Source organism: Platalea leucorodia (assembly GCF_965183815.1).
Source record: "Platalea leucorodia genome assembly, chromosome: 1".
Lineage (NCBI taxonomy): Eukaryota > Metazoa > Chordata > Aves > Pelecaniformes > Threskiornithidae > Platalea > Platalea leucorodia.
In genome coordinates, this window is record NC_138823.1 from 152972936 (window position 1) to 152998244 (window position 25309).

Below are 25309 nucleotides of genomic sequence, written 5' to 3' on the forward strand. Positions count from 1 at the left end.
TGTAGATGAAATACTTCTGAGGCTGTGATTTGGAAGACCCGCTGCTAAGAGTGGTGCTCTCGTCCCGTGCCGGAGGAGGAAGGGGGACAGCAGAAGGGAGAGTGAAAGCCAGTGACTACCAAGACAACTTCCCCTCTGGTGCTAAAGCAAACCAGGGAGACTGGCTGCCCCCAGCTCTGCCCTTCTCTCAACAAAGCCCGCTCAAACTTCAGCCACAGGGATTTCATTTCCAGGGTTTCCCTGGCCAAAGAATGGTGCCTGGTCTCTGTACCCCCATCTGGCCTCTGAAAGTCGCTCTATCTCCAGCTAGGTAAAGAGCAAAGCTATCGATTTTTCAGTGCTGTGGCTTTTAAAATAAACACAGGATGTATTTTCTTAGTTAAGCATGTCATGAAAGAGGGGAACACTCCTATGGACAGTTAATTTTTATGGCCTGATAAGAGCATTTTAAAATTATTCTGTGCTATGTCAGCCCTTTAGCACACATAGCTTGAATTTAATAGGATTTGCAATGGAAGAGTCTGCTCCTGTCTGCATTAAGACTGAAAGCCACCTTAGCCTATAGTACAATAATCTATAACCTAAATACGACCTGCTAAAATACGCCTAGGTTTTATACATGATAAGACAAATTGATCTTTCGAGCAGCTCCAGAGGATCTGCAGCAGAAATGAATTTGGTCCAAAGTGTTCAACACAGGAGGCTGCAACGAAGAGAAAGACCAGACTACATAGGTACAGCTGGCTGGTGGAAGTTACGTGTAAACAGTGCTTCTCTGATGAGAAGCTGGTTGATCCTGAAAACAGAGGAACTGAACCTCCGTGTAATGTTTGGTCAACTGTGTTTTCTCTGCTAGTAGGTTTTGTTTATCAGACAGTTATGAAGTTTACTCTGATGCTTTTTAAAAGAGTTTTTTAAAACCTTGAATGAAAACATTAGACGTAAAGCAAAAATGGAAGTATTTTTCTGCTGAAATATACTTTTTTTTTTTTCTTTCTTTTTTCATGGGAAGAAGACAAATTGCTTTCTGAAGGGCAGGCATTTACCACTTGGAAGAAATCTCATTTATCCTTCCACTTTACCTATCTTGCTACTGCTGTGAAAATGTCACCTAATGGGCAGAACAGAATTAAACTGGGACAGAAAAGCAGGATGACAAAAGGACAAGGGAGGCAAATAATAGCTCAGCAACAGAAAATCTGGAGCATGGCTGCTGGGATGGGGAGGGCCCATAGGACTCATGAACTCTTCAGCTTCATACTACTGTGCAGGTGCGGAAAGAGTGAATAAAAATGCACAATCGCCTCTGCAAAGCACTCAGCAGTACACCTATCATCTCCAACCCAGGGTCGGCCCCGTGAGAACAGAGACCTTTAGCTCAGTAACAACTCTGCTTATTATAACATGCCTCAGCTGTGCGTTCCTACCCAAGGCTGTGTTTCTAGCCACTACCCTTAGTCACTTAACTTCTAGCCTTGAGCTCTCCCTCACCCGCAGTTTGACACCTGTCTAGTCTTGTAGATTAATTTATTTCTGCTGGACTCAGAAAAATCTCCTTCTGAGATACCTTCCTCCACATCTGCAGAAAGTCCTGGCTGCGGTGGAGCAGGTGTGTTGCAGTGCCTGGTAGCTGGGTGGGCAAGGCTGCCTCAGCCCCCACAGGGTCTGCAAGCCACCTGGGAGAGAGCTCCCCTACCAAGCAGAATGGCACAAACAACTGATTTTTTGGCTTGAGGGCAGTTTAAAAACCAGCAAACAATAACAAATGTTTTGAGTCAAGCCAATCACATGAACCTGGTGAACAGAAAAAAAAAATGAGAGTGAAGAATTATTTTGTACAGAGTTTTTTTAAGAGGCTTTAATTTCTGTGAAAGAAAGTAGAGGAAAAAGATGTTGTGATTTAAAAAAAAAAAATGTGGTGTTTAGTTTAAAACCATATTTAAAGGTTTTAATTTCTTTCCCTCCTGGAACCAACTAGGGAAAGTGAGATAAATTTACAAAATTATTTCAGTAGTTGCTGAATCAGTGCTTTTGCTGGACACATTTTTAATTTGCTATCTCAGCTCTATAGGGCCATCTGTCTTGCAGCCGTTGAGGGGATGTAGGGCTGGACTGGGAAGTGGATGCATAGGTAATTACAGAGTTATATACAAACTACTCAGATCTCTGCATAATGGATCCCCTGAAAGAACTGAAACTATTATAATGATTAGGCTGGCAGTGGAGGCTCGGAGGGGCTCTGCTTCTGCTGCTCCTCCATATGTTGCACGCAGGATTGCTCGAAGCCACGCAGGACTCCCCTCTGTATTAGGGCTGATGCTGAAATGTATCAGAGGGAGGTAGAGAGGATTTTCTTCTAAACTGCATTTTGCACCTGCACTTCCGGAGCAGTAAGGCTGCCAACAGTTTTGCACAGTTCTCCGAGCATCCCTTCAGCCTCCCCAGAGTGATAAGTCTATGGCTGGGAACTTTCTGGTACTAAAATAGCTCTTAAAGCACTTTGAATAATCAAAAAAACCTTCATACTTTGTAGGGTCCTTTTATTTCTTCCTCTCCCTCTTGTCTAATTTCAGTACTTGCCTTTGTGAAACTCTACCATTTATTCCCATGTCACAGTAAATAAAGGTACGAATGTATCCTGCTGGGTCAATTAACCCCGGTTCTGCACTGTGTCACAGTCTGTACTGGCTGTGATTTCCAGAAAGGAATATTCTTTTGTCATTCTTTGCCCATGTGCGAAGTATGTTAAGACCGTAAGATAACTGTAACACTTTTCCACACAAAGCTAACTGCTTTTTGTAATTTCTGGAGTGCAGTTATGAACTGTAAAATGACATGAACCAAATACATGACTTGTATTCTAAAGTGGTAGAGAAGACAAAGGACTGACGGTTTTTGTGCTTTCATGTCAGTGTGCTCTCTAATGATGGGCAAGCCCCGCCACAAAGCCTCTGAACTTCAGCTCTCAGGCAGTCCTTCAAAGGCTCGGAGAACTGGGAGGCTGAGGTTTCCCAGGTTTCATGTTATTCTATGCAGTAATATGATGCACTTCACTGCAATATCAAACTCCAAAATAAACAGAAATAATAAAAATAAAAATAACAGGCATTGTTGGCTTGCACTTCCTTGAGCTTTCATGTGAAATATTTAGATAAGCTTGCTCGGTAGAGTCAACCTAAATAGCTGCCTGATATAAGAATAAACCTGTTAATGAAACAAATATGCTGTGCAGCAGCATATATAAATACTGACTATATTTTTAAGTGAATACCTGATAAGGAAATAAGGTATGACATAGATGAAAGGTCGAGACACCAAATGATGAACTGCAACTATTTTCAGAAGCGCTACAGGAATAAATCTGTACTAATCTATATACCAGTTCACATCAGCAATGCATCGTTCCGGGTTTTGCTTACAAAGGAGCAAATAATAAGGAACGTTGGTTAGTGCAAATGTAAAGGAATGAAGACAAATGTGGAAGGAAAATTCCACCTCAGAGGTCCCTCTCATTCTGGTGAAGTAGTGTATACATAGAAGTGTTTTAAATCAATGGAAGTGTATTTTCCTTGCACAGGAGAGTTAGTGTTAAATAAACAACTGATATTTCAATCAGTGGAGGCAAGGGGGATCTCCCAGGTTGCTTATTGAGGAGGCCTATTCTTAACTCTCTCTGGCCTTTCTCCAGATACCTAAATGCTGCAAGATGCAGACAGAGAATTTTGCACAACATCAGCTGATATTTCTAGGGCTGACCAATCTAGAGGTCTAGAGAAATACTCCGCAAGAGTCATAGGTGCCAAAGGGATGGGTTTGGGATGAGGTGGAGATGGGCCAGCAGAGGCCGAAGGGAGCAACCAGACCTGCTCCCAGCGCCAACCTCTGACTCTGGCTGATTCCACGTGATACCAGATCTGTGCCCTGCTGAAAAACACAGCAGTACAAATTTGGGCTGGATTAGCCGTTTATGTCATATTGGCCAGAACACACAATAAGGACTTCATCTTAGCATATGGCCTTACGTCAGCTGCAGAATGACAGATAATACCCAATCCAGAGTATAATGTCTATTTATGTTAACCCCCTGTTAACCTTTTTTGAACAAATTTGAACTGGCAGAGTGTGTTTATACCATAGTGCTTTTTGTTTTATGGCTGCAAAGTTTTGATCTGATACTAGGATTCTTAAAGCTGGATTTATGGTTTTGTCAACCCCAGCCATAATATGAACTGAAGATCTTGTGTTATTAACAAACATGCTTTGCTTTCTAGGCAAGCTGGAGGTCTTGCTCAGTGTTACAGGATGAGAGAAAAATTGTGCCACCCAGAAACTATCATCCAGCTTGGTGGGAGTGTAAAGATTTGTGTTATATGCATTAGAAGAAACATTTTGATAGAAAACATACAGATTCTGCAGTAAAAGTACCCAGAAGGTGTTGCTCCTCGTGGGTTTGAAAACCCACACCATTATGAGGATTGATGATAGCACAGTTTCCCAGTGACCCTGGTAATAGGCAATCAGTCTCCCTTCAAAACCACACACACGTGGGTCTCAAGTGTCTTTAGCCGATGGCACCTATCTGGCCAGGCGCTCCTCCTGGAGCTCCCCCTGCTCCTGCGCTGCCCTGCGGGGCTGCTGGCCATGACCCATCAGGGCGACCCTGCATAGCGGACCGTGGCTCCTGCTCAAAGGCTTCAAAAATAAGATGCAAAAAGTTCCCAAAATAAAAAGATTTTGCATGTTACTTTTTCAGATGAGTGTAAACGTAACTGCTGTTCTTAAATGCGAACATTAAATCTACTCTGTAAAAACACAATTACTGCTGCCATGGCAGAAATCAGTCGTCCCTTTTGAAGGAATGCCTTGAAAATGCAATCATAAAATCCCTGCACGTTATGGATTTCATTAACATTGTACTCCCCTAGGATTCCCAATTGCACAATAACAGGAGTTCTTTAAATTTTAAATACCACAGACAGGAACAGTTTCACTAAAACCAGATGTGAAACCCTCGCACTGGCCTTCTTACCGGTTCTAAGTACTGAAACTGGCTGGTAATTGATACCTATTAACATGTTTGTTGTTCAGATTACAGAAATGGAAACACTATACTATTTTTCCTGTGAAAGGATACATTAATGAGGGACAATGACTTACATTGCAATGGCAGCTCCCTGCTCTTGATTAAATTAAAGGGCTGTTTTTATTTTTTATTTTAAATTATGCTATTTCACACTGAAGGGCAGCCGAGTGTGTGAAACCTAAGTGTAATAAACAAGTAGACTGAGCTTAAGGTTGAGGAGCTAATAACATCCCATATGACAATAAACTAACTTCATGTTTATTTTTGGCAGCCCTTGCCTCATGCATATCTTTATTCCATTCATATTAGAAAATCCACAGACTTTATGAATGTGTTTTTAAAGAAAAAATTCAATCATCTGGAGTGACTCTGTTTCTGATTATGGAGTCACTCCAAATCTCAAGTTAGTCAAGCAATTTTAAACAGTGTGTTTGAGGGTAAAAATAAAATGGAGAACGTACTGTGCAGACTTATGGTGTGACAGTGCTATGGATATTTTGAATCTAAGCTTTGACATTTATTTCAAAACAACTAAGGAGAGGAACGGACAGACAGCTTTCACTTAGCAGAGGCTGGTAAGCAGGCAGCATTCAGATGAACTCAGGAGTTAGTACCTTGTCAGCCACAAAGGAGCAATCTAGTTTTTCCACCAAAGAATGGGTTCCATGCCCACCGATGGAATTCGTGCAAATCTATTACTAACAACAAGCCAACACTATTTTCCTAATTCTTTTCAGCCAAATGGTCCGAAAGACGTCAACACCTCAAAGGAGACAATCATATCGCATACCCTCTAGACGTCCTCTATAGATACCAATCTCCCTTTGCTGATACTTAACTGAGGTTTTCTGTTTCTTTTGTCTTAGCAAAAACATTAACCTTGAAGGGAGGGGTAAAAGGAAGGGAAAGGAGAACTATAATATTTCCCCTATACAAAAAAATGATACACTAAGGAAATCAGTATTTGGAGCTGAATTTTCAAGCTGCTTCACCCATGTATGATTGTACAGATCTCATATATATGCCCTAGTTGCATATGCATATAAGCAGTTTGAAGGCAGACATCACTACTTAACCAGCTGCAGTGTGTGTGCAGGTATGGAAACCTGCAATCGTGAAAAGATTAATGAATACTGATACACGCAAAATCTTTGTCTCTCAGATAAGGGCATATAAGCATAAATTTTCACTTTAAAAGTTCCAAGTTCAGCATTGCTGTATCCTTCAGCCTGTTTTTTGCTGTTGAATATTTTCTAGAGTTCTTGCACTATGCAACAAAAGTCCATTTACGTTGTACTGCACAAAAGCAAATACTTCAAATAAATGACTAGTTTACAATAGCACACAGAACAAAATAGAACAAAGTGACCTCAGTCCTTCATATACAAGTGTCTTCCTCCTTTATAAAATATTATGTTTTTTTTCAACGGGTAATTTCAGAATATTTTATTAGTTGTGTGTCCTTGGTTGTTTGTCTGTAAGCTCTTATGGAGATGAACATCTGTTCCTGGGGATATCCGTACAGAGGAAACATGGGATTTCAATATTTTATCCAGATACAAACTTGCAACATGTGCTTAGTGCCAATGGCATCAAGTCTTTGTAGAAGATGGCGGTTCATATGTGCAAGGACCCTGTTGCATGATGGTCTGAAGCGCTTAACAGCCGTCTCAAGACTGTCAATTATGTTTAACAGGAAAGCATTTAGAACACATTTGGAAGTTTGAATTAGCAATGTTAGTATTGAATTAAACCATAATAAATAAGCATAAGAATTAATATCCTCCTGACACAAATGGAACCAAAGATGAGTTAAACCGTTCTACCTTGTGAAAAGCCAGGGCATGGCATACTCATTCTCCAAACTATGTTGCTTCTGCTACATAGGTTGAGTGGTAGAAATGATTAACAGTTCTTCTGCAACACGTGTTAAGCACACCTATTCAATGCAATGAATCTTCAAGCAAGACTTTGTAGGCTCGGTCTTGCAAACAAGACCCAGATCTGCAGCGAAGGCTGCTACAGCCTAGGTGCTCTGTCGTGAACTCTGCCTGGGGGGTGCGGGTCCCTCCACATGGGCCCTGGGCAGTGGAGGAGATGCCCTAGGGCTAGACTGCTCAGGGAAATGGTTCATGCTGCGTTTTCCAAACCAGGGGCTGGGTGAAGTAGGCGAGAACTGTGGTGTGAGCAGTACAGCATACAAATAACCACCACCTTCTTGGCTGATGTGGTAGCTGGAGGCAGTGTAAAGCTGCTAAAAATTATGCTCAGTGGTTGTTTCAGCCCCTGAGCACCCTGGTTTATGGCAGAAGGCAAAGGAGGCTGAGAAATTCATAGGCAGGAGGCCTGAGGTACCCTGAGCTGTTTTAAGCATAAATCCCAGATTAGCTTGGATTCTGTTATGTGTTTGTTATTAAAAAAGTTAATGGTTAAAAAAAGTCCTTTGAAACTTTTTCTCAGAAAGATCTAGTTCTAAGTGAAAGGATTAAGCAATATATGTATGTATGCATTCATCATAACTTAATAAAGTTAATAAGCACACAGAACACATGAATGAGATTTGACTAGCTCTCTTGTTTTGATTATCCAGTCATAAATACGTAAGTGACAGCAGAAAAGAAGGAAATAAAGAAAAAGTGGCGGCCCTCTGACCAGATGAAACACATGGAATTTGATTCTGATGCATTCCACCCTTTTTCCATGTGCATTCCACGGATGGCAAGTGGCAATGATTAATAACAAGCTTTGCACTTAGATAAGGCTGGGGAGATTTTGACATTTATTCTTAAGTAAGGAAAAAGGATCAAGACATTTTTTTTGCCACTCTGAAGTCTGATTAGGTCCATCATACACGGTTACCAATTTGCCAGAGCTCAGGATGTATAGGGGCCCCTAAGCAGGACACCTGAGAGTCCCATTGTGTGCAAAGGATCAGAAATTAAAGATTTCCCCCTCTTTCTTCCCTTTAGTAACTACTACTCAACATGTTTTTAAGCTTTCTTGCAGACAGCAAACCTCACAGGAAACATCAATGCGAACATTTGTATGGACAGCTAATAAGGCATTGTTTTTATATGCCAGTTAGTAATTTCCTATAGAAAACAACAGAAGCAGGAGGAATGCTTCAAATATATGAACAAGTTTTCAATATTAATAATATTGATCTAATATGCTCAAGCCTTTCTCTTAGCTTTTGCCAACAGAAATAAAATCTAGATCGTAACTACAAAGTGCAAGTGAACCTACAATTGAGACATATCAGTATTTTTTTCAACTAATGATATTAATACCTGCCTGCTAGTATAGATTATTTGTATACCGTAATTCATATGAGTAATTCTAACCAGTTCAGGAATCGTATTCCATTAAGCTATGGACCTGATGACAAATAGCAAACAACAAGCCTAAGTAGATGAACTGAACTCAAGGAGTCTCTTCCTGGGGTCAAATGTTTGCAGGATTTCTCCTGTATTAACAGAGCAAAGCCAAGGCGGACAATCTTGCTAGTGAATGTTGTGTTTAAGGACATGGAAGAATAGCCACTAGACAGAGATCACTAAACTCATTTCATATGTAACATATTCTAGAAGGGACATAGGTCTTCTGAGGTGAAATCTGAGTGCATGAAAACACCATGCCGTGTTAATGCTTAACTGTAATCAGCTAGAGACATAGCACATGCTCAGTTTACTGGGACGTTCCACTTTAAGTGCATGTTAAACTAATATTGACTTTTCCACTAAACCAAAATCTCTGTTATTTGTGCCCAGAAGACTGAAAAAACAATAGACGTGGGAAGCAGAAGAATTAATCTTCCTGACCTTTTCTTTTTTTATACCTTTGGGAGTCAGTCTTTTTTTGTGTGTCTAATAGGGAATGCGAGCTATTCACTTGCAATGATTCTTAGATTATGTTGAAGTACTTTACTGTGTTATTTTTTTTTTCTTTCTTTTGCATTCTTCACATTCAATAAGCTCCACAGAGTATTATTAATAATATCTTTAAAACGTTATCTTTTTACCTGTATCCATTCTCTGATAGAATCTTCCCCTGGGGTCCATCCGTTCTCAGGGTAATTTAGCCGGGACCTTTCTGAAGACCAAATAGCGCTGTACTGGGAGGAGACAGTGATTTGATCAGAGTGAATTTCTCCTGACTCCATACCTAGTGGTTCCATGCACTGGAAATCTGAAGAAAAATAAATTACCATCATTATTATGGTCAGCTTTTTGATTTAGATTTTGAGTAACGAGAACGTTTTCCTGCTTTGAATATGAATATCTAAAGAATTTATTTTTATGTGACTTTGAATTCTTTAGCAACTTTAAGTGAGGCAGTATTGGGCTTATGGTGTCATTCTTAATACTGTCATTTGAGTTGCCATGGCAATTTGTGCAATAATAATGCTATACAAATATTTTTAGCCCAGCATTGTAGCCATTTCAATACAGGACAATAGAATTCTCTTTTCTAGGGTAGCACAGGCACTTCTGTGGATTCATAATATAAAACAATATATGTTCTACTCATAATTACGCACAAAGCCAGGAAAGACAAACCAGATGACTGTATAAAATAATTTAAAAACTATCATCTACTCCAGTACAAAAAGTATAAAATGTTTTAAAATTATGATTAAAATTCTAGCCATTCTCCTTTGATCCTGGACAATGCAAAGAAACAGATCAACAAAATTTGAGTCCAGGCCAGAAGACTATTGACCTAAGGGAATTACCACCTCTTCTATAACGTGCTATATTTTAAATGAGTTGATCATGTCCAGCAAATCTCTTTTTGTTGACACAAAAATTACCAAGATCATTTAGAATCAATTGACAACCCAGTCACTATAGTGAGTTCAAAGGCTGATAGGGCATGGAGACTAAATTCTTCTCTCACTCTTCAAAAATAAAAGCTCCAGTCCCCACTGAAGCAAGAGGCATGTGGCTTTAGACGAATCCTCACACCCAGCTGCTCATGCAACCCTCTGTGAGAGGTTTACCAACCCCTTTGCAAAGGCTGGAGAAAATAACGTGTCTACTCTTCTGTTCAGTGACTTCATAGCATATATTAATATAATTCATTTCTTCATTAGCAATTTAAGGTAAAATACCAGTGTGTGAAGTGGAGGCCCTGACATTTGGGTACACAGTCCTTTTTATGACAGCTTCTCTGGAGCTGACATATCTCTAACAGAGGGTTAGGTGCTGAGCTGAAGGTTTCAAAATCTATGAGTTGGAAAAATGAGCTTTTAATAAACAAAGTTCTGATTTTTCAATGAAAATTAAAATATTTTGAAAAAAATGATTAAAAACTTTTATCTGGGATCCAAAAAGAAATGCTATCACGGTACCTTATAGGAGTTGTAGTCAGGGTGCCCAATAACTGAATTATCATCAAACTTTTTGCCAAACTGCATTTCCTGTGGCGTACCACCCTTTCCCCCATTTCTGTGCTGCTTCAATGTACTAGGGGCCTTGGGTGAAGTACTGAAACTGAACTACTTCAGGGTAAGAATCAAAGTAAATTAACCTCTGCATGGAATCAGAAGAAGAGCCATAAGCCACTACAAAGAACTCAACACACGGTAGGTGGGAGTCATATTAAAATATCTAAAACGTAAGTGTCTAGTTTGATCTAGACATGTGGGCTTTCCCTCTAGTCTACTGAGAGGGACAAGTACTTCCTGGGGACATCTCACGTCTGTGAGATAAGTAGGCTGAGTTGTCCTCTGGAGGTGACCCTCTCTGTAGTGACAACACAAAAAGCAAGGGTGGCTGAAATTAAGTGAGAGGAATCACTCCTCTGTCTAAGCCTGCATCACAGAAAATGTTTCCTCTTATCATTCAAAAGGGTTTTCACACACACTAAGTTTTGTTCTGTTGTCCTCTGTTTAAGAGCTGAAGGCATCCCAGCAAAGCAGACATTAATTCTGGCTCCAGTGCGATGATGCCTCTACAGCCCAAGGAGGATGACTGTGGAGGAGGTGGACATGGGGACCCAAGTTGGCTATGCTAGCTAATGAATGGGTAGGAGCAGCCCCTACGTAAGGAGAAGCCAAACTAGCTGGAGGTACAGTCTGACAGAGATGGAGGAGGATGCTTCCCATCCACAGAGGCTGGGGTATGTCCCGTTCTCTCTTCATGGCTATGCATATACAGGAAAGCTATTAAAGAGGCAAGGGGCAGAGGAAAGGTGGGGTGTAACATGGATAATTTCAGTTTACTCATTTTTCTGTTGTTCCTTCTTTGACTAAACAAGTACATCAAATTTGGGTGAATCTGCTCAAAACTCAGTAAGTCACAGAAAGGAGAGAGAGTTTGATTTAAAGTGTGTGTTTTATCATCGAGCAAAGCAAGGAAATCTGCAAGGACATGGTGTAACACAGCCTGTTATTTTCCTGCGTCTCCCTCACTTCGTTTCATTCTCTGTCCAAAGGGTAAGCACAAAAATGAGGCAACTGGGAAAAAAATATGAGACAAAGAACAAAGCTTAGATAGCTTGTGAAATGGTTTAACAAGAACACATATATTAAATGGGTTCTTTTTATTCAAGAAATCGATCATCAAAGCTTATTCCATGTAATAAAAGAAGGCTTTGGATAGTGCATTCATTGTTCACATTTCATTGTTTTAATGCAAGTGTTCAATTGCTCTGCATTCCTGCGTTTCCTTGGTCAGCACAGTTTTTCACAATAATTATCCCAACTTCCTGGCAATACTGAGGAATAAAACTGTAAGGAGAATTCTGCTTCTTGCACTGCTTTTCAAAGGGCAGCTGTTCTTTTTAAAAAAAAAAGAAAAAAGCAAAACAGAACCAACCCTTCCCCACCATCTTATTTATTTAAGGTTTCTTTAAAGCTTCATGCCAACACCTGGTGTGCAAGAAGACATAACAGAGAATATTTTCCAAGAAGCTCTGCGGGATAGATAAATACTGACCTTCTGATACACTGCTCTGCGACACGCTGTAGTTTGCTGAGAATCCCTCTTTTGCTATTGCACTGTCGGTGTAAAATACCATTGAAAGAATCCCTGTTGAAGACCGGACACGTCCTGGGTTGTTCTGCCCACAATAACGCCCTATGTGTGGGCCAACTGCAAAGAGACAGGATATAATAGTAAACTACCAGTTCTACTACAACAATAGATACCACTACAATAGCCTCCTAAAGAGAGTCCCTCAGCAGGAAATAGTGAACCTCTACAACAGCTCAAAATCACAATCTCATCAATATCTTAGCGGTGAACAATAAATTGCTTATCCTACCCTAGTAATCTTACTTCTCAAACGTTCCAGATAGCACTCCATAAACCTCTGAAAATGTAATGAATCAGGATTTCAAAAAGTGTCCTTTAAAATGTGCAGAGAGGGCAACAATGCACAAAATTACATGTACAAAGCACCAAAAGTATTTTCCAAAGTGTGATTGAAGCACCTATTTATGACAAGGACATCTGAATGGCCTGATTTGCCCACCCAGTCTAAAAGATGCTCTGGGAATAGGAGTTCAAACAGCACCTTCCAGGTTTTATGCTCAAGACTGCAGATAATCTGTTAATTTTATAGTGAACTTAGAAAAACATTTTTGCACTCATATTGAGGCAATGACCAATGACTGTTTATCCCCTCCTATTTAAGCTTTCAGCATACCCTCATGGAACTTTGGCCCATATGCTCAATATTAAAGAATACTGTGAAAGAATTCAAGAGGAAAATCTTAATCCTTTCAAAAGAGCAAGGATTTCTTAAGTATATCTTCATGTCACAGAAGACACACACATACACACATACATGATCTCTCTCAGTGTTAATAATGTATAAACCAGTTCCTGATATTTTTCTGGATTTCCTGTGCAGTGAGATAATCTTTTTCCTTAATTAAGCTACTCAATTCACAACCAACATATGTGGCCTTCTAGCACTTGAGCATTCCCTACAGATAGGTCCCTAGGCTGTTGAATAGTGGTACATCTGTGCTTACAAACAATAAGAAAAGATAATGCTGAAACCCATCCATGGAGTCAATCATTAAAATTATAATAAGATGTCATTCTAATGCTTACACCACTGGCTTTCCAGGCTTAAATTAACACCTTGTCATTTCTCTAGGAAGTCCGTTCCACTTTCAGTTTAAAATATAAAATGTTTATATATCCTAATTATTCACAGTTCAAAGAAAATCCTCAGCTAACATAACTTTGTAGTAATTTATTGGCATTTTCCAACAAGTAAAACAGTTCCAGCTTGGAATAGCCTTATTACGTAAGCTACACACTTGTGTAAGGCCCCAGAGTTGCCAGAAAGAGGGAGCTCAGGTGTTATAGCTCTTGCTGCCAGCATGTGCTTTTCTATCCCTATTCTGGCCGTACTTAGTCTTCAGTTGCCTTGGCAATCCCATGGCATTTAAAATACCTGCCAGTTCAGCCCTTTTCCACCACGGTTGTTCAATGCAGTATTGGTAGAATAAAACACCCTATAGAAGACACGAGTTGAATTCTTCCTCATCCTAGAAATCATTAAAGCTTTACAGTTTTATTATTTGGAGAGAGAAAGTTGTTTTAGACTGTCACCATTAGTGGCTTTTTAAAAATGCAAAATAATGGCCCCCCTCCAATTGCTGCAGGTTTTTTTTTTCTTTGCATTTTCTATGTGCAAACAGCTCTGATCGTGCTCTTTCCCGTGATGGCCTTTCAGCATTATAGCTGCTGATGTTGCTCTGAACTGCAAGAAAATACGGAGGAGAAGGCCACCATGTTATGGCACTCTGAGCCTCCCTCCTCCCATTTCCTGTAGGGAAGCCTCTTTGAAACGACAAACAGAAGAGAACTTTGTTTAGAGCAGACAGGCTTTAAGATTCCCCATGACTCACTGGTTTATAATTTTAAGACATATTTAGTGATTCTGTATTTCTGCGTTTCAGTCTTCTACAGATTGGCCCTGCTGTCACAATACTATTCCCTTTGCTAGCTGTGTAGATGCAAGAGCTAAAAACTTGTAGAATATGACACAAAGAGGTATTGAATTTTTTTGCACAACATGTAAACCTTAGCCTACTGAGACAATATGGTATTGATCTGAGCAGAACTGGATGAAATAGAGATTCTTATTCTTCTTCTTACATAAATAGCTAACACAAAGTTCTCCTTTTTTCCTTTCAAGTCTTGAGAACTTTTGACTGACAATAAATTATCAAATGTTTCAGGTGTCACCACATCACATAAATGCTGCGTGGGGAACACCGTCTGAGCAATCATTCAGGGGATGATACTGCTGTCTGCTTAGGTAGACTATGCCACTGCTTTTTTTAACCATCTTCCTGACTCTTTCTTACAAATCGAGATGGGCTTTCATAACAGACCATCTACAGTTCCAAATGGGAATTTTAGGGTGCCAGGTGCTGAAAAGTCTTTAGGCCCGGAAAGCTCTTTGCAGCCTCTACCTGTAGACCACCATGTTACTTTGTCAGCAACCCATAGGAAGGCCTACTCCAAATATGAGTCATTTGGAGATGTCCTCACTCAAGGACACTTCTACATTACCCACGAACAGAGGCATTTCGGTGAGCCAGCTACTTCATTTGACTGCCCATGCTGTAGCTATTTCTGGGACTTTGGCTCCTCTTTCCACTGGCATAGTACGACATAGTGGAAAACTGAGTAACCTTCAGGTTAAAAGATGGAGGGGCAACTAAGAAACCTGTTTTACAAGCTTTTCCCAATATGCAGAGTCTAATTCTAGAACTTGAATAAATCCTTGATTATTCATAATATATATGTTTGAAGGTTTACAGGATCTGAGTGTGGAATGTATAGAATACGGCTGGTGGTTTAAGACTAAACTGAAACCTTACCCTTACTAATTCTTTTCTTTCCTACTGTTTGCCCTTCTGGACAATGAGTATCAGTATCACGAAATTTTGAGACTTATTGAAATACACATTTGCCCATCCTGTTGAAATCTTAGCTTTCTGAATTCAGTTAAAAAAAAACCAACAAAGCACAAGCAAGGAAAAATTGTATATCAGACTTCTAAAATATTAAAAGAAATGTTATGTTAACTAGCCATTTTACTGAATTTTAAAGCTGGTCTTTAAAAGTATGCTGGTGTGCTGTGGACAGTATTTTCACAGCAGTATGATTGTTATTGACAAAACATTTGCACACAATTTAGGATGCTAAAGAGAAAATAACTGAAAAATGAATCCCATCCTCAGGTCACCTACACTGATCTTGTGTATGCTCTTATATCTTAACAGCTTTTCACAAGAGTGTAGAAAGCAACTGCAACAGAGGACAAACACACCTAGATTAATAGCAACCTTCATTTGCACTGATGTTAATGACTGAAGTAAAGTGTTCTGTTTTGCTCTGTAATTCAGTGGAAGCTCTTGTGGTATTGACTGAAGCAGCAATGCTTAGCCTGTGGTTCTCAAACCATATGTAAACTTCTTTAAATTACTTTTGAGCCCCTAGTAGACAGTCTATAGAGCTTCAAAGAGAGATGCATGATGAATATGTGCAATTCATCACTTAAGCTAGTCCTGGTTTTGAGTGGGCTATTTTTCTTCAAAGTCATCAGTGGACTGTTCTCAGTTGAGGCTGGCTGAGTTATATCTGTGCCTTGGGCAAAGACATTTTTGGTGTCTAGTTTATTCATGCAAAATCACATATTTCTATTCTGTGATCTACTCACTCTCCTGCTCCAGCTCCACCTGTTATCTCCTTCAAACCATGGTCCCTTTTCTGCACAATATTTGCAACATGCACCTGTAGTTCTCAAACATTCTCCAGCAGGTTTATTTCACTTACTGCTTTGTTTTAAAGAAGAGACCACAGGGTGCCCTTGGCATGCAGTTATGCAGAAACAAAATGCCAGGTTTGAGGCATTCCTGAATGCCTACCATTCCGCTCATGAACCAGCAAAACACTTACACCAGTGTTTAACTTCAGACCCATAAGTGTCCTCAGTGAATTCCTTTTGAAGTCTATCTAACTGCTCACATACTTCAAAGATAAGCACATTTTGCAGAATCAAGACACAAATACGTAGCACTTGCCAGATTCAATTCACTAAAAGGACAACCAGGTAGGCTGAGGACTCCATGATTGTGACAGAGCATTTCAGGATTAATGTCTTTGTGAATGACTGCTATAGTTGCTGGCAAATTGTCTAACACAAAATTTTTTCCATCAGAAAAATGGCAATTACACAGAAACAAAATGTAAATGGAAGCATACTGATTGTGACATATCCTTTAAACATCATTGTGAAAATTTGTTTAAGAGAACATTTCTCTTTTTCTTTGTTTTTTTGGGGGGAAGAAGAAAAAAAAAATCACAGCTGTAGAAAACAGCAAATTCATTTCCTGCAGATCTCCAGTGACTGTAGCTGATCAAACTCTGCAGTGAAAACATTTTCCACTTAAGGTGGGTTTCATCTGCTCTAACTTAGGTATCTAAAGTTTATGTCCAAGTTAGTGATCCATAGCTCCCCATACAGTCAATGAGATAAGAACCTCCAGAGCTCCATTAACTGCCCTAAAGTAGATGTTGGAGACAAATCAGAGTGGGGTGCTGTTGTCTGCTGAGAATGGAAGGACTGAGAATGCCTGGCACCTGGTTTCCAGAGTTGGGTAAGAGCAGCATGTTCAGGGGACTGTCCATCTAATTCCACCCTGGTGGCAGCCACAACTATTTTCCATCAAACTGTTCTCTGTGCCCTATTAAAAACTGCCATCATCCTGGCAAACCACAGCTGTGTTGCTGTGGAGCAGGGGGTTTGAACTGAAGGATATAATTTTTTCCAAACATTTAAGAAATCCTTCTACTTCATGTTTATATCAGTGTAGTGCAATGGGGGCTTTAAACTCTAACACAACTGGGCATGTGAGCAGCAATCCAGTGCAATAAAGCAAAATAGCTTCCTTTTTTATGGGTATGTCTGTATCACCAAATAAAGCAGGCCAGGGACCACCCTCCGGACCTGCAGCCAGTGGCCAGGGACTGCTCCTGGGACCAGACTAACAGTGTGACACAGCTCACTCCCATAGGGCTCTTCCCCCTGAAGCAGGATGGCTATGTCCAATGTGCCAGTTGGGAATGACCCCTGGCTTTTGCTGTCCTCCAAACCGTGCTTAGGAACTGCTTGGAAAGTGAAAACTGACATGGGCTAAAATTGTGCAAGGGAGTATGCCAGCAATTAAGAAGTATACAGAACCATGCCTTGGCCCCTTTTTAGTTAATAGTGTAGATGTAGCTTCAGAATATTTTTTCACAGACTGAAGGGAAACGGACAAAGGGCTGAAAGACTCACCCTGGGTGAGCCTCCCTTCATCAAAGGCAACCATACTGTCTAATATTTTTCAGAAATTTACTACTTCCATGTGGATGCAAATTAGATTTATTTTGCCTTCCTCTCCTTCTTTTTTTTTTTTCCCCCAAGATTATCTGGATACTCTCTTTTTGATATCTAGAGACTTTTAATTTCTATCTTCAGTTTATGGCCAGGTCATATCAGTGGCTTCCTGTGTCAGCTTTGCTCTTTGGTTGAAATAGTTCTTCTCCCTCCCAGGGATCCATCCTGTGATGCATTTATCAAGAAGCAATCATGTCCTCTCTGCCTTTGCTGTGTTAAGTTAAACAAGAGAGACCAACTGCTGGCTAAGGATCGCCCAACAGTGAAATGATGCATCAAACATTTCCCTACAACCGCTGCAATCTCCAATAGTTTGTATCTAAGCAAATATTTTCTTCTAGTCTACAAATTCAGTTGAATATTTACAAACATGTAAACACCCTTACTGGATGTCAGGATCATTTGGGGTTTAGACAGTTTGTGAGGGAATTGGAAGGCTGATAATGCCTGTTGTTAATTGCTCTTCAATATGGCTCAGTCACTTTCTTGAACCAGGAAATTACCGGTTTGAAACCCTCTGACACTAGCAATAATGCATTTCTTTTTGGTAATATTACACATAAATTGATTGATTGGATCATCTTTTCACATGTCAGTTTAAATGCAAGTTCTACAGGAATTCAGCTTGGAAAGATTTGGCCTATATACAAATAAACCTGTTATTAAATGTTCCAGACATTATTATTGTAGTGTTACAACACTGTTTTCCTAACTGAGGCATTAAATACTAAATAGTCTTTCTGCTACTGTTATGGCTCTTTCTTCACTATTTATTGGAGTGGATTGAAAAGAGCCATGATAAACCCATTAAGCATAAAACAAAAAGGAAAAACAAATATACGTTAAAAAGCACATACCTATTTACTGCAGCATCAATAAAAGCTCTAATTAAAATTATATTGGGGATTTATCTAGGAAAACAGGCAAGCTTAAATGTGTTATTAAAATATGTTCCTTAAGTTATATGTTTTCATTTAAATGAAATATTAATGTAGGATTAGCAGTTTGTAGAAACTGCCACCGCTGTTCATAAAAGCAAAGAAAATATCTATTAGCATGGGTTATCACACCAGTGGAAAACTGAAATAGCTGTAATTAGTGCCCAACACAAACAACATAGATCCTCAGTCGTTGAATTTTGCTACAAGTTACAAAATTAAGAAGAAAAAGGACAGCTTCAAGATGCTTCTCTTATCAGCTTATGCCATACATTGAAACAGTGAAAAGGGCATCACAATCAGTTTTACATAGCTGTTTGCAGAATTCATATAGGCATTTGGGCACCTTAAAGGTTAGGCATTCAGCTTTAACAGTCCCTTTTAGGCTGGAGCCACAGCCTATCAAGCTGGGCTCCTTGGAGAACTGGTACATGACGGCTCTACCTAGAGGGGACTTGGATCTTGCAGACTCATTGCCGTATATGAAAAAAATAGAGAAATCATGCAGCTATTATGTTCATCAGTCTCAGTGTAAAACAGGGATATGAGATTGGGTGGAGGGTGAAATGAGGGCTCGCTGGGTCTATAGGCTTAGCTAATATCTAGCTATGCACTTAGTGAATTTGCAGAAGGTCAAGTGTGGTCAACAACTAAGTGGAAAATTACTGAGATGGCAGAGAAGTAAGTCCCAGAAGGGTACCCAACACACCCACCCTGACACATGTACCCAGCTAATCAGAGATTTTAAACGAACAAATTAAGATAAAACCTTTGGATTTGCTTATACTACTGGAAGAGAGCACACTATAAGGGAGGAACCCTGCAGTGCCCCATCGCTGAAGCCACCTGAAAGAATAACTCAATGACTGTTTACTGACCTGGGTAATCATTTAGTCACTATGATTTCAATTGTATGGACACCATGTTTTCTCTGGCAAAGAAATTCTCTGCTTTGACAGCTGGTCTGTAACCCAGTTCCTCCTCAAGCTGGAGGGTTAGTACCTGAAGTCCAGTTTGTGCAAGTTGTTGGAAATTTCTGGGCAATACTCATGTGTTAGCTGTGGAAGTTTGGGGACCCATTATAAGACTTCATATTTAATTTATTTTAGCGTAGGAGGTCCATCACATATGCCCTCTAAAAACAGAGGTTTCCCCCAAGCCAACTGTTCAAAATTAAACATATTTCATAAAAAAAAAAATCATTCACATTGTGATATGCTTTACTGAATGAATTTACAGAGCATTTTACCCATTTCTCTTTAATTCAACTCGTTTCACATAAATCAAGCAAGGATCTCTCTACTATGACAGTTAAAAAAATGAGAATATGCCTTCTGCAGCCCACTTCAGAGTAATGGTTATGTATATCACAGTCCATTTTTCTCTTACCATCGGGGAATCCATCCCAGATTTCCAATCGGTCATAGCGACAGAACGCTCCCCCTGGTGTATTTGAATCAGGTTCTAGCTCAAAGCTTTCAAATTCCAGTATAATCTCTGACATCTTTGGTGCAAAGATAATATAAGTGCATTCAAGGCTATTGGGATATTTTTCAGGGAATCCAGGGGACTTTATCACTCCACTTGATGAAGTGAAGTTTCTAGAACATTCAGGTCCTGTAAGAGAAAGAGAAAAATCACCTGGGTTAACACTATGCTACTAAGCAAAGTAGTTAGCTGGAAAACAAATTAGGTAGTATTGTCTCTCCAGCAGCAAAGGTGGCTTTTCAATGAAACACCTCATTTTAATCACTGTATTAATCATTCAGCCAGCTTATTCCTATTATTGATAGTCAGGTTTTAAAGCACAATTCGCATATACTGTCTGATCTCCAATTTTCAATTTGTATGGAACAATATGAAAACTTGTACCAGCTCTAGAAAAAATTATGACAAATACAAAGTCATGTGGGAACAATGAAAGTGTAAGCTGCAGAAATCTCGACAGGGCCCTAGAGAAATAATTATAGCCCCTTCAAGCTCAAATCTTTAAATCTTATGGCTGACAGGCTTTTATTGGTGAAATAGAATTTTTTACAAAAGCGGGTGAATGAATTCAGTAGAGGGAGTAGTGGTTTCAGATTCCTGGAGCACTGACGCAGTAACTCTGCCAGATGTGACCTATGCCTCCTTGACAAACTAAATGTGAAAGGTAATTCGTACATGTACCAAGGGTGAGTGACTCATTCTGAGTGGTGTTGACACAGGTGCACCAGTAAAATGTTGCTGTTAGTGCAGGCATGATAAACTGTGTGATTACAGGCAGTGTTGCTAGAAGTCACCTAATGTCAATGTTGACACACCAGCTTTCCCTGATGTCCACACCATGGCATAATGGGATGCTCCAAACACTGCTCTTGGTGGAGCAGGAAAGTGGCAGTAAAGATGCAAGGGTATAAAAGGCCAGATCACTGGATTTGCCTTTGTGAATACAGGGGACTAAAACTGGAGTCCCTCTCTTGTTGACAGATTGCATTCCTCCTTTATTTAGATCCCTCAGGAATCCTCTCCATGGATCCCACACCTGCAGGTGTGCTCAGAGCCAGCCGCAGGCACTGCCCACACAGCCTCCCACAGGGTCAGCATAGGTACCCCTCTCTCTCTGACTTTTGACACTCCCAATTTAATGGAGAGTGATTTACAGGATTTGGGACATTGGTGGATAGCAGCTGACCTGGGGAGTTCGGGTAGGATGACTCAGATGAAGGTCTTCAGAGATGGAGTATAGGCAGGACACAGGCAACTGAGTCTGGTTGCAACAGGTTGTGCTGGAGGATGAGTATGTGTGAGGTTTCAATTTGGATGAGGATGCTCAGCATCCTTAGAGACTGTAGCCAGGAGCCTTAGAGGATTTCCAATGCTTAACACAGATCATTCAAGGAAAACAGTCTGGCTTGTTGCATATATGAATACTCTTATTACACCATAGAAAATGTTTTCCTTGTGAATGTGCCAAACATATTACCCCCCACAGATCTGGCCACCTCCCAGCTAAACTCAGCATGCAAAAGAGAGGTCTGAATGAATTTAGTCAGTTCAGGTATTTTTGTCCTTCAACAGACACTGATAGGAAAGGCTTGAGCTATCACATCAATATTCAGAGCGCTTCATGGCATATTTTGGAAGATGTAGATATTAATGCTCACGTAACCTGACCCATTCCAATTTGGGAAATTAGATTTTGCCTATAATTAAATTGCCCCCTTACACATTAGTCGGATATTTCTTTTATCTCCCTGTCATTCCCTTGTCTCCTTGTCATGTATGGAAGGGTTATATTCTGGTTGTTGCTCCTCACTCTCACCAGTAGCTGCTGTTCCAGGATAAAATAGCTTTGCTATGCCATTCATAGCATAAAGTGCTCTGTACTCCTCTTGGAATCCAATAAAAGATGCAATATAAAATGTAAGCCAGAATCATTATTGCTTTATTAAATACAGCCAGATCCTGGCTCTGTGACTGCACAATCGTCAGGCTCCTTACACTCACACATGGTATCTCAATACCACCTTGCTTTATTTTAAACGTGTTCAAGTCAATCTGGTGCAAGAAACAAAAACTGTTTTCAGAAGAGCTGCCTCCCTAAAATGCCCTCCACAGATTTTGACCCGTTATTGACTCTGTGAAGAAACTCCAGGCATTAAATCAACACTGAGGCTACGAGGAACAACATGGGGCGATGTTCACGGAAAACTGGCAGAAAAGGTTCTAGCAGAGACCGGACAGAATAGATACTTCTGAGGTGGAGAAACTACATGTGTGCATGTGTATGAAATAAAGGAAGAGAGATGAGCTGAAGGAAAAAGAGAGAGGAGGCAACAGAGAGAGCAAAGAAAGAGAAAGAAATTACACTGGAGATAATTTCACTTGCTTTCTGTAGGTGTTGCTGAGCCAGAAAATCATTTGCCTTCCTGGTTAACACTGTCTTTTCTTTCAGTTTACACCATAAATTTAGTCAACTAAAGTTAGGAATGTTGAATGTGAACCATGTAGATCCTCTTCTAGTGAATAGGCTACTCATTCATCCTAAAATAGGCTGGCTGACGGAGCCAAAATGATCAACATTTCAGATGGGCTAAATATTGGGCAATATGGGTTTCATGTTTTAGTCTGGAATTCAACTTCTTCAGTGTCTTTCTGGCTAAGGAGCTGGATGAGAAGTAAAAGCAGCTCCTACTCTCAAAGCCCATCCTACGTTTATCTCAGTTGTTACATGTGCTGGTCTCTTACAATTTCCGTGGCATGTGGCATTTTAAGCATCAGGTTTAGAATTCAGCTTAGGACACAGGTAGTGTAATGCAGTTTTTCTTTTCAAAAATTAAGGATGCTCTCACAGGAATAATGGGCAAAAATATACTGTGTGCTGGAATGCAGCTCAGCCTTCAGCTCAGCACCACAGGACCTTGGGCTTGGGATCATTTTAATACTTCTCATACCTGGGAAATGATGAGCTAAGTTGTGAATACGCTAAAATGAAGCATATTAGTCTGGTGTGAGCAACTGAGCTTCACCTGTGTAACAGGGTAAACTGGTCAGCTCTATTTGGTACAGAAATTAAAATGTAAATTTGGAATAGCATATATGCATTAACTCAAAAGCTAAAAAGCGCTGTGTTCCCACAGCAACTATAACTCGTATCCTTTGTGTATACACAGCATTTCTAACACTGTACCTGGTGATAACTTTCCTGCCTTAATATACAGTTTATGTGGAATGAACTAGAGTTAAAGTTGCTCTGGGAGCCATAATTTTGCATTTCCTGACTTCTGTGTGTGTAAAATCACATTCATAATGCCATCTTAACATGGTTAATGTGTATCACTGAGAGATGTAAATGACCACACAAGGAAATAAACACAACATTCCTGTCAGAGCTCTGAGTTGCCACTATGCTATTAGGAAATAAATAAAAGCTTTTTTTCTTGAAAACGCTCAGTTGCTAAAATAGATTGTTTCACAGGTCATTCTTTCCCTTGTTCCTGTGTTTCAGCCTTGTTCTTTATGAAAGATGGTACTGTATATATAAGCACTGAGAAATTTCAGGACACAGTTTCAAGAATCTAGCCTCCTAAAGACATGAAAATAAATAGAGATATTTTTTCAGGAAAGCTTGGTGTCATTTGGATGCTGAGTTCTTTCAAAAAATGTGACCCTGAAGGTCACCAAAAGAATTTCTGGGAGCCAAGAGTGGATTTACAGAAAGGGAAGATGGCGAACAAGAGGTCTGTGGCCCCAATTAGCACTGTGCAGAGCAGCAATAGCATGCAATAGGAAAGAGACTTCACTACTCTGCTTCTCCTCATTAACAGTACAGCTGCCACCAAGCGCATGTGCTGAAGACAGCTGAAAATCTGGCTCTGGTTTAGGTGCGTAAAAGGGACTTGAACTGGTTCTGAAAATGGGGCACTGTCTGGGAGTGGTGTGTATTGGAAATCTGGAGTTTTGAGCTGCTTTTGTGAATATGACCCTAAACATTAATGTTGAAATTAATATTTTCTTCTATAAAGTTAAGCTTATTGTCTTTCTGTATATTATGAGTTTTGGTCCTCTATTCTCCAGGCATGGAATATATTAATTATTTATCTCCATCCAGCTATAGGGAACGTGTATGCCGAAAAAAAAGATCCTACTCCCCTTCTAGCTGTTGACTCAGATAGAGGGTTATCAAAGAGGGACTGTCTATAGCTCTCGTTAATCCTGAACTGTTTGTTTCTCTGGGCTTTCTCTGTGCCCCATAGAGCAATCTGTGCTCACCAGCACTGAACTCCTGGCATAAGCATCCAGCAGGACATGCCTGTGAACAGTGTGAACTTCTTCTCTCCTTTACCACCCAAACACAATCTGTGAAAACAACAGCAACATCATCTGCTGCCCATGTGTACTTTGGTCCTTTCCGAGCCCATAGCCATCTCTTGGGAATGTAGAGAAAAACACTAACCAAAATAAGTCAGGGACTCAGAAGGTTACAATGCTGTTAAGGCAGTAACATTGTAAATCACACAGCAATTATTCTCACAAAAAAAGAATAAAAAAGAAGAAAAAAAAAGGAAGAAAGCTAATGGTTTTAAGAAGGTTGAAACAAACAGCTGATGAAGACTATCACATTACACCCAGAGGAGTCAATCCTCAGATACAGCTGACCCATTGGATTCATAATGATTTACACCCATTGAATACATGCCCCACCTTAGAATGACAAGGGTAATACAATTTTCTTTCAAGCATTTTCATGTGTTCCCCACATCCCAAAGAATTATAGTGAACTTTTTGACAAAAGCAAAAATCACAGGTTATGAGCTATATAACAATGAATTGTTTCTCACCTCTTTTGAAAACTTCATAACGGATAGAAAATCCTGCTCCATGTGTCTCATAGTCGGAAACAAATTTAATAAAAAGATACGGTCCCGAAGACACTAAAGGAGGGGGAGCAATTTTTCCACAGTACTTTCCCCATAAGCGTCCTTCAGCATTGTCTCCATCAATCACTTCAACATAATCATACCTGGTAGATAAATGGAAGGAAGAAACTTTTAACTTCCAGGAAAGAAGGAGACCTAATTAATTTACAAACCATAACACAACATAGATAATCAAGAAAAATGCTAGCTTGCTTGGAAAATGCATTATGCTGAAAGATGTAAGCAAAATGAAATAATTAAAATGGACTACATTATGTCTGTAGACATCATCTGGCAACATGGAACTATTAGGAAGAATGGTGTCCATTATGCTTGCAGACAATGTCAGCTAAAGTAACCAATTAACAAAAAAAAAGGAAATCTCATGAGCACAATTCTGTATTATTAAATTGTGTTCCTTTGTCTGTGTAGTGTTGTTATCAATACATAATGCATAGCATTCTTTTCAA

General features: G+C 39.8%; 1 protein-coding gene across 4 annotated transcripts in view; it reads right to left on the reverse strand.

Annotated features, from left to right (window-relative positions):
- The window catches only part of NRP1 (neuropilin 1), a 114429-nt gene that overhangs the window by 42674 nt on the left and 46446 nt on the right, over positions 1 to 25309 (reverse strand). For all 4 annotated transcript variants that reach the window (XM_082320597.1, XM_082320596.1, XM_082320595.1 and 1 more), the window contains exons 4-7: positions 24762 to 24943; positions 19828 to 20055; positions 12025 to 12180; positions 9105 to 9271 (exon numbers count right to left, since the gene is read on the reverse strand). In XM_082320597.1, coding sequence (XP_082176723.1) covers positions 9105 to 9271; positions 12025 to 12180; positions 19828 to 20055; positions 24762 to 24943 — 733 coding nt within the window. The remainder of the gene's footprint in view (positions 1 to 9104; positions 9272 to 12024; positions 12181 to 19827; positions 20056 to 24761; positions 24944 to 25309) is intronic.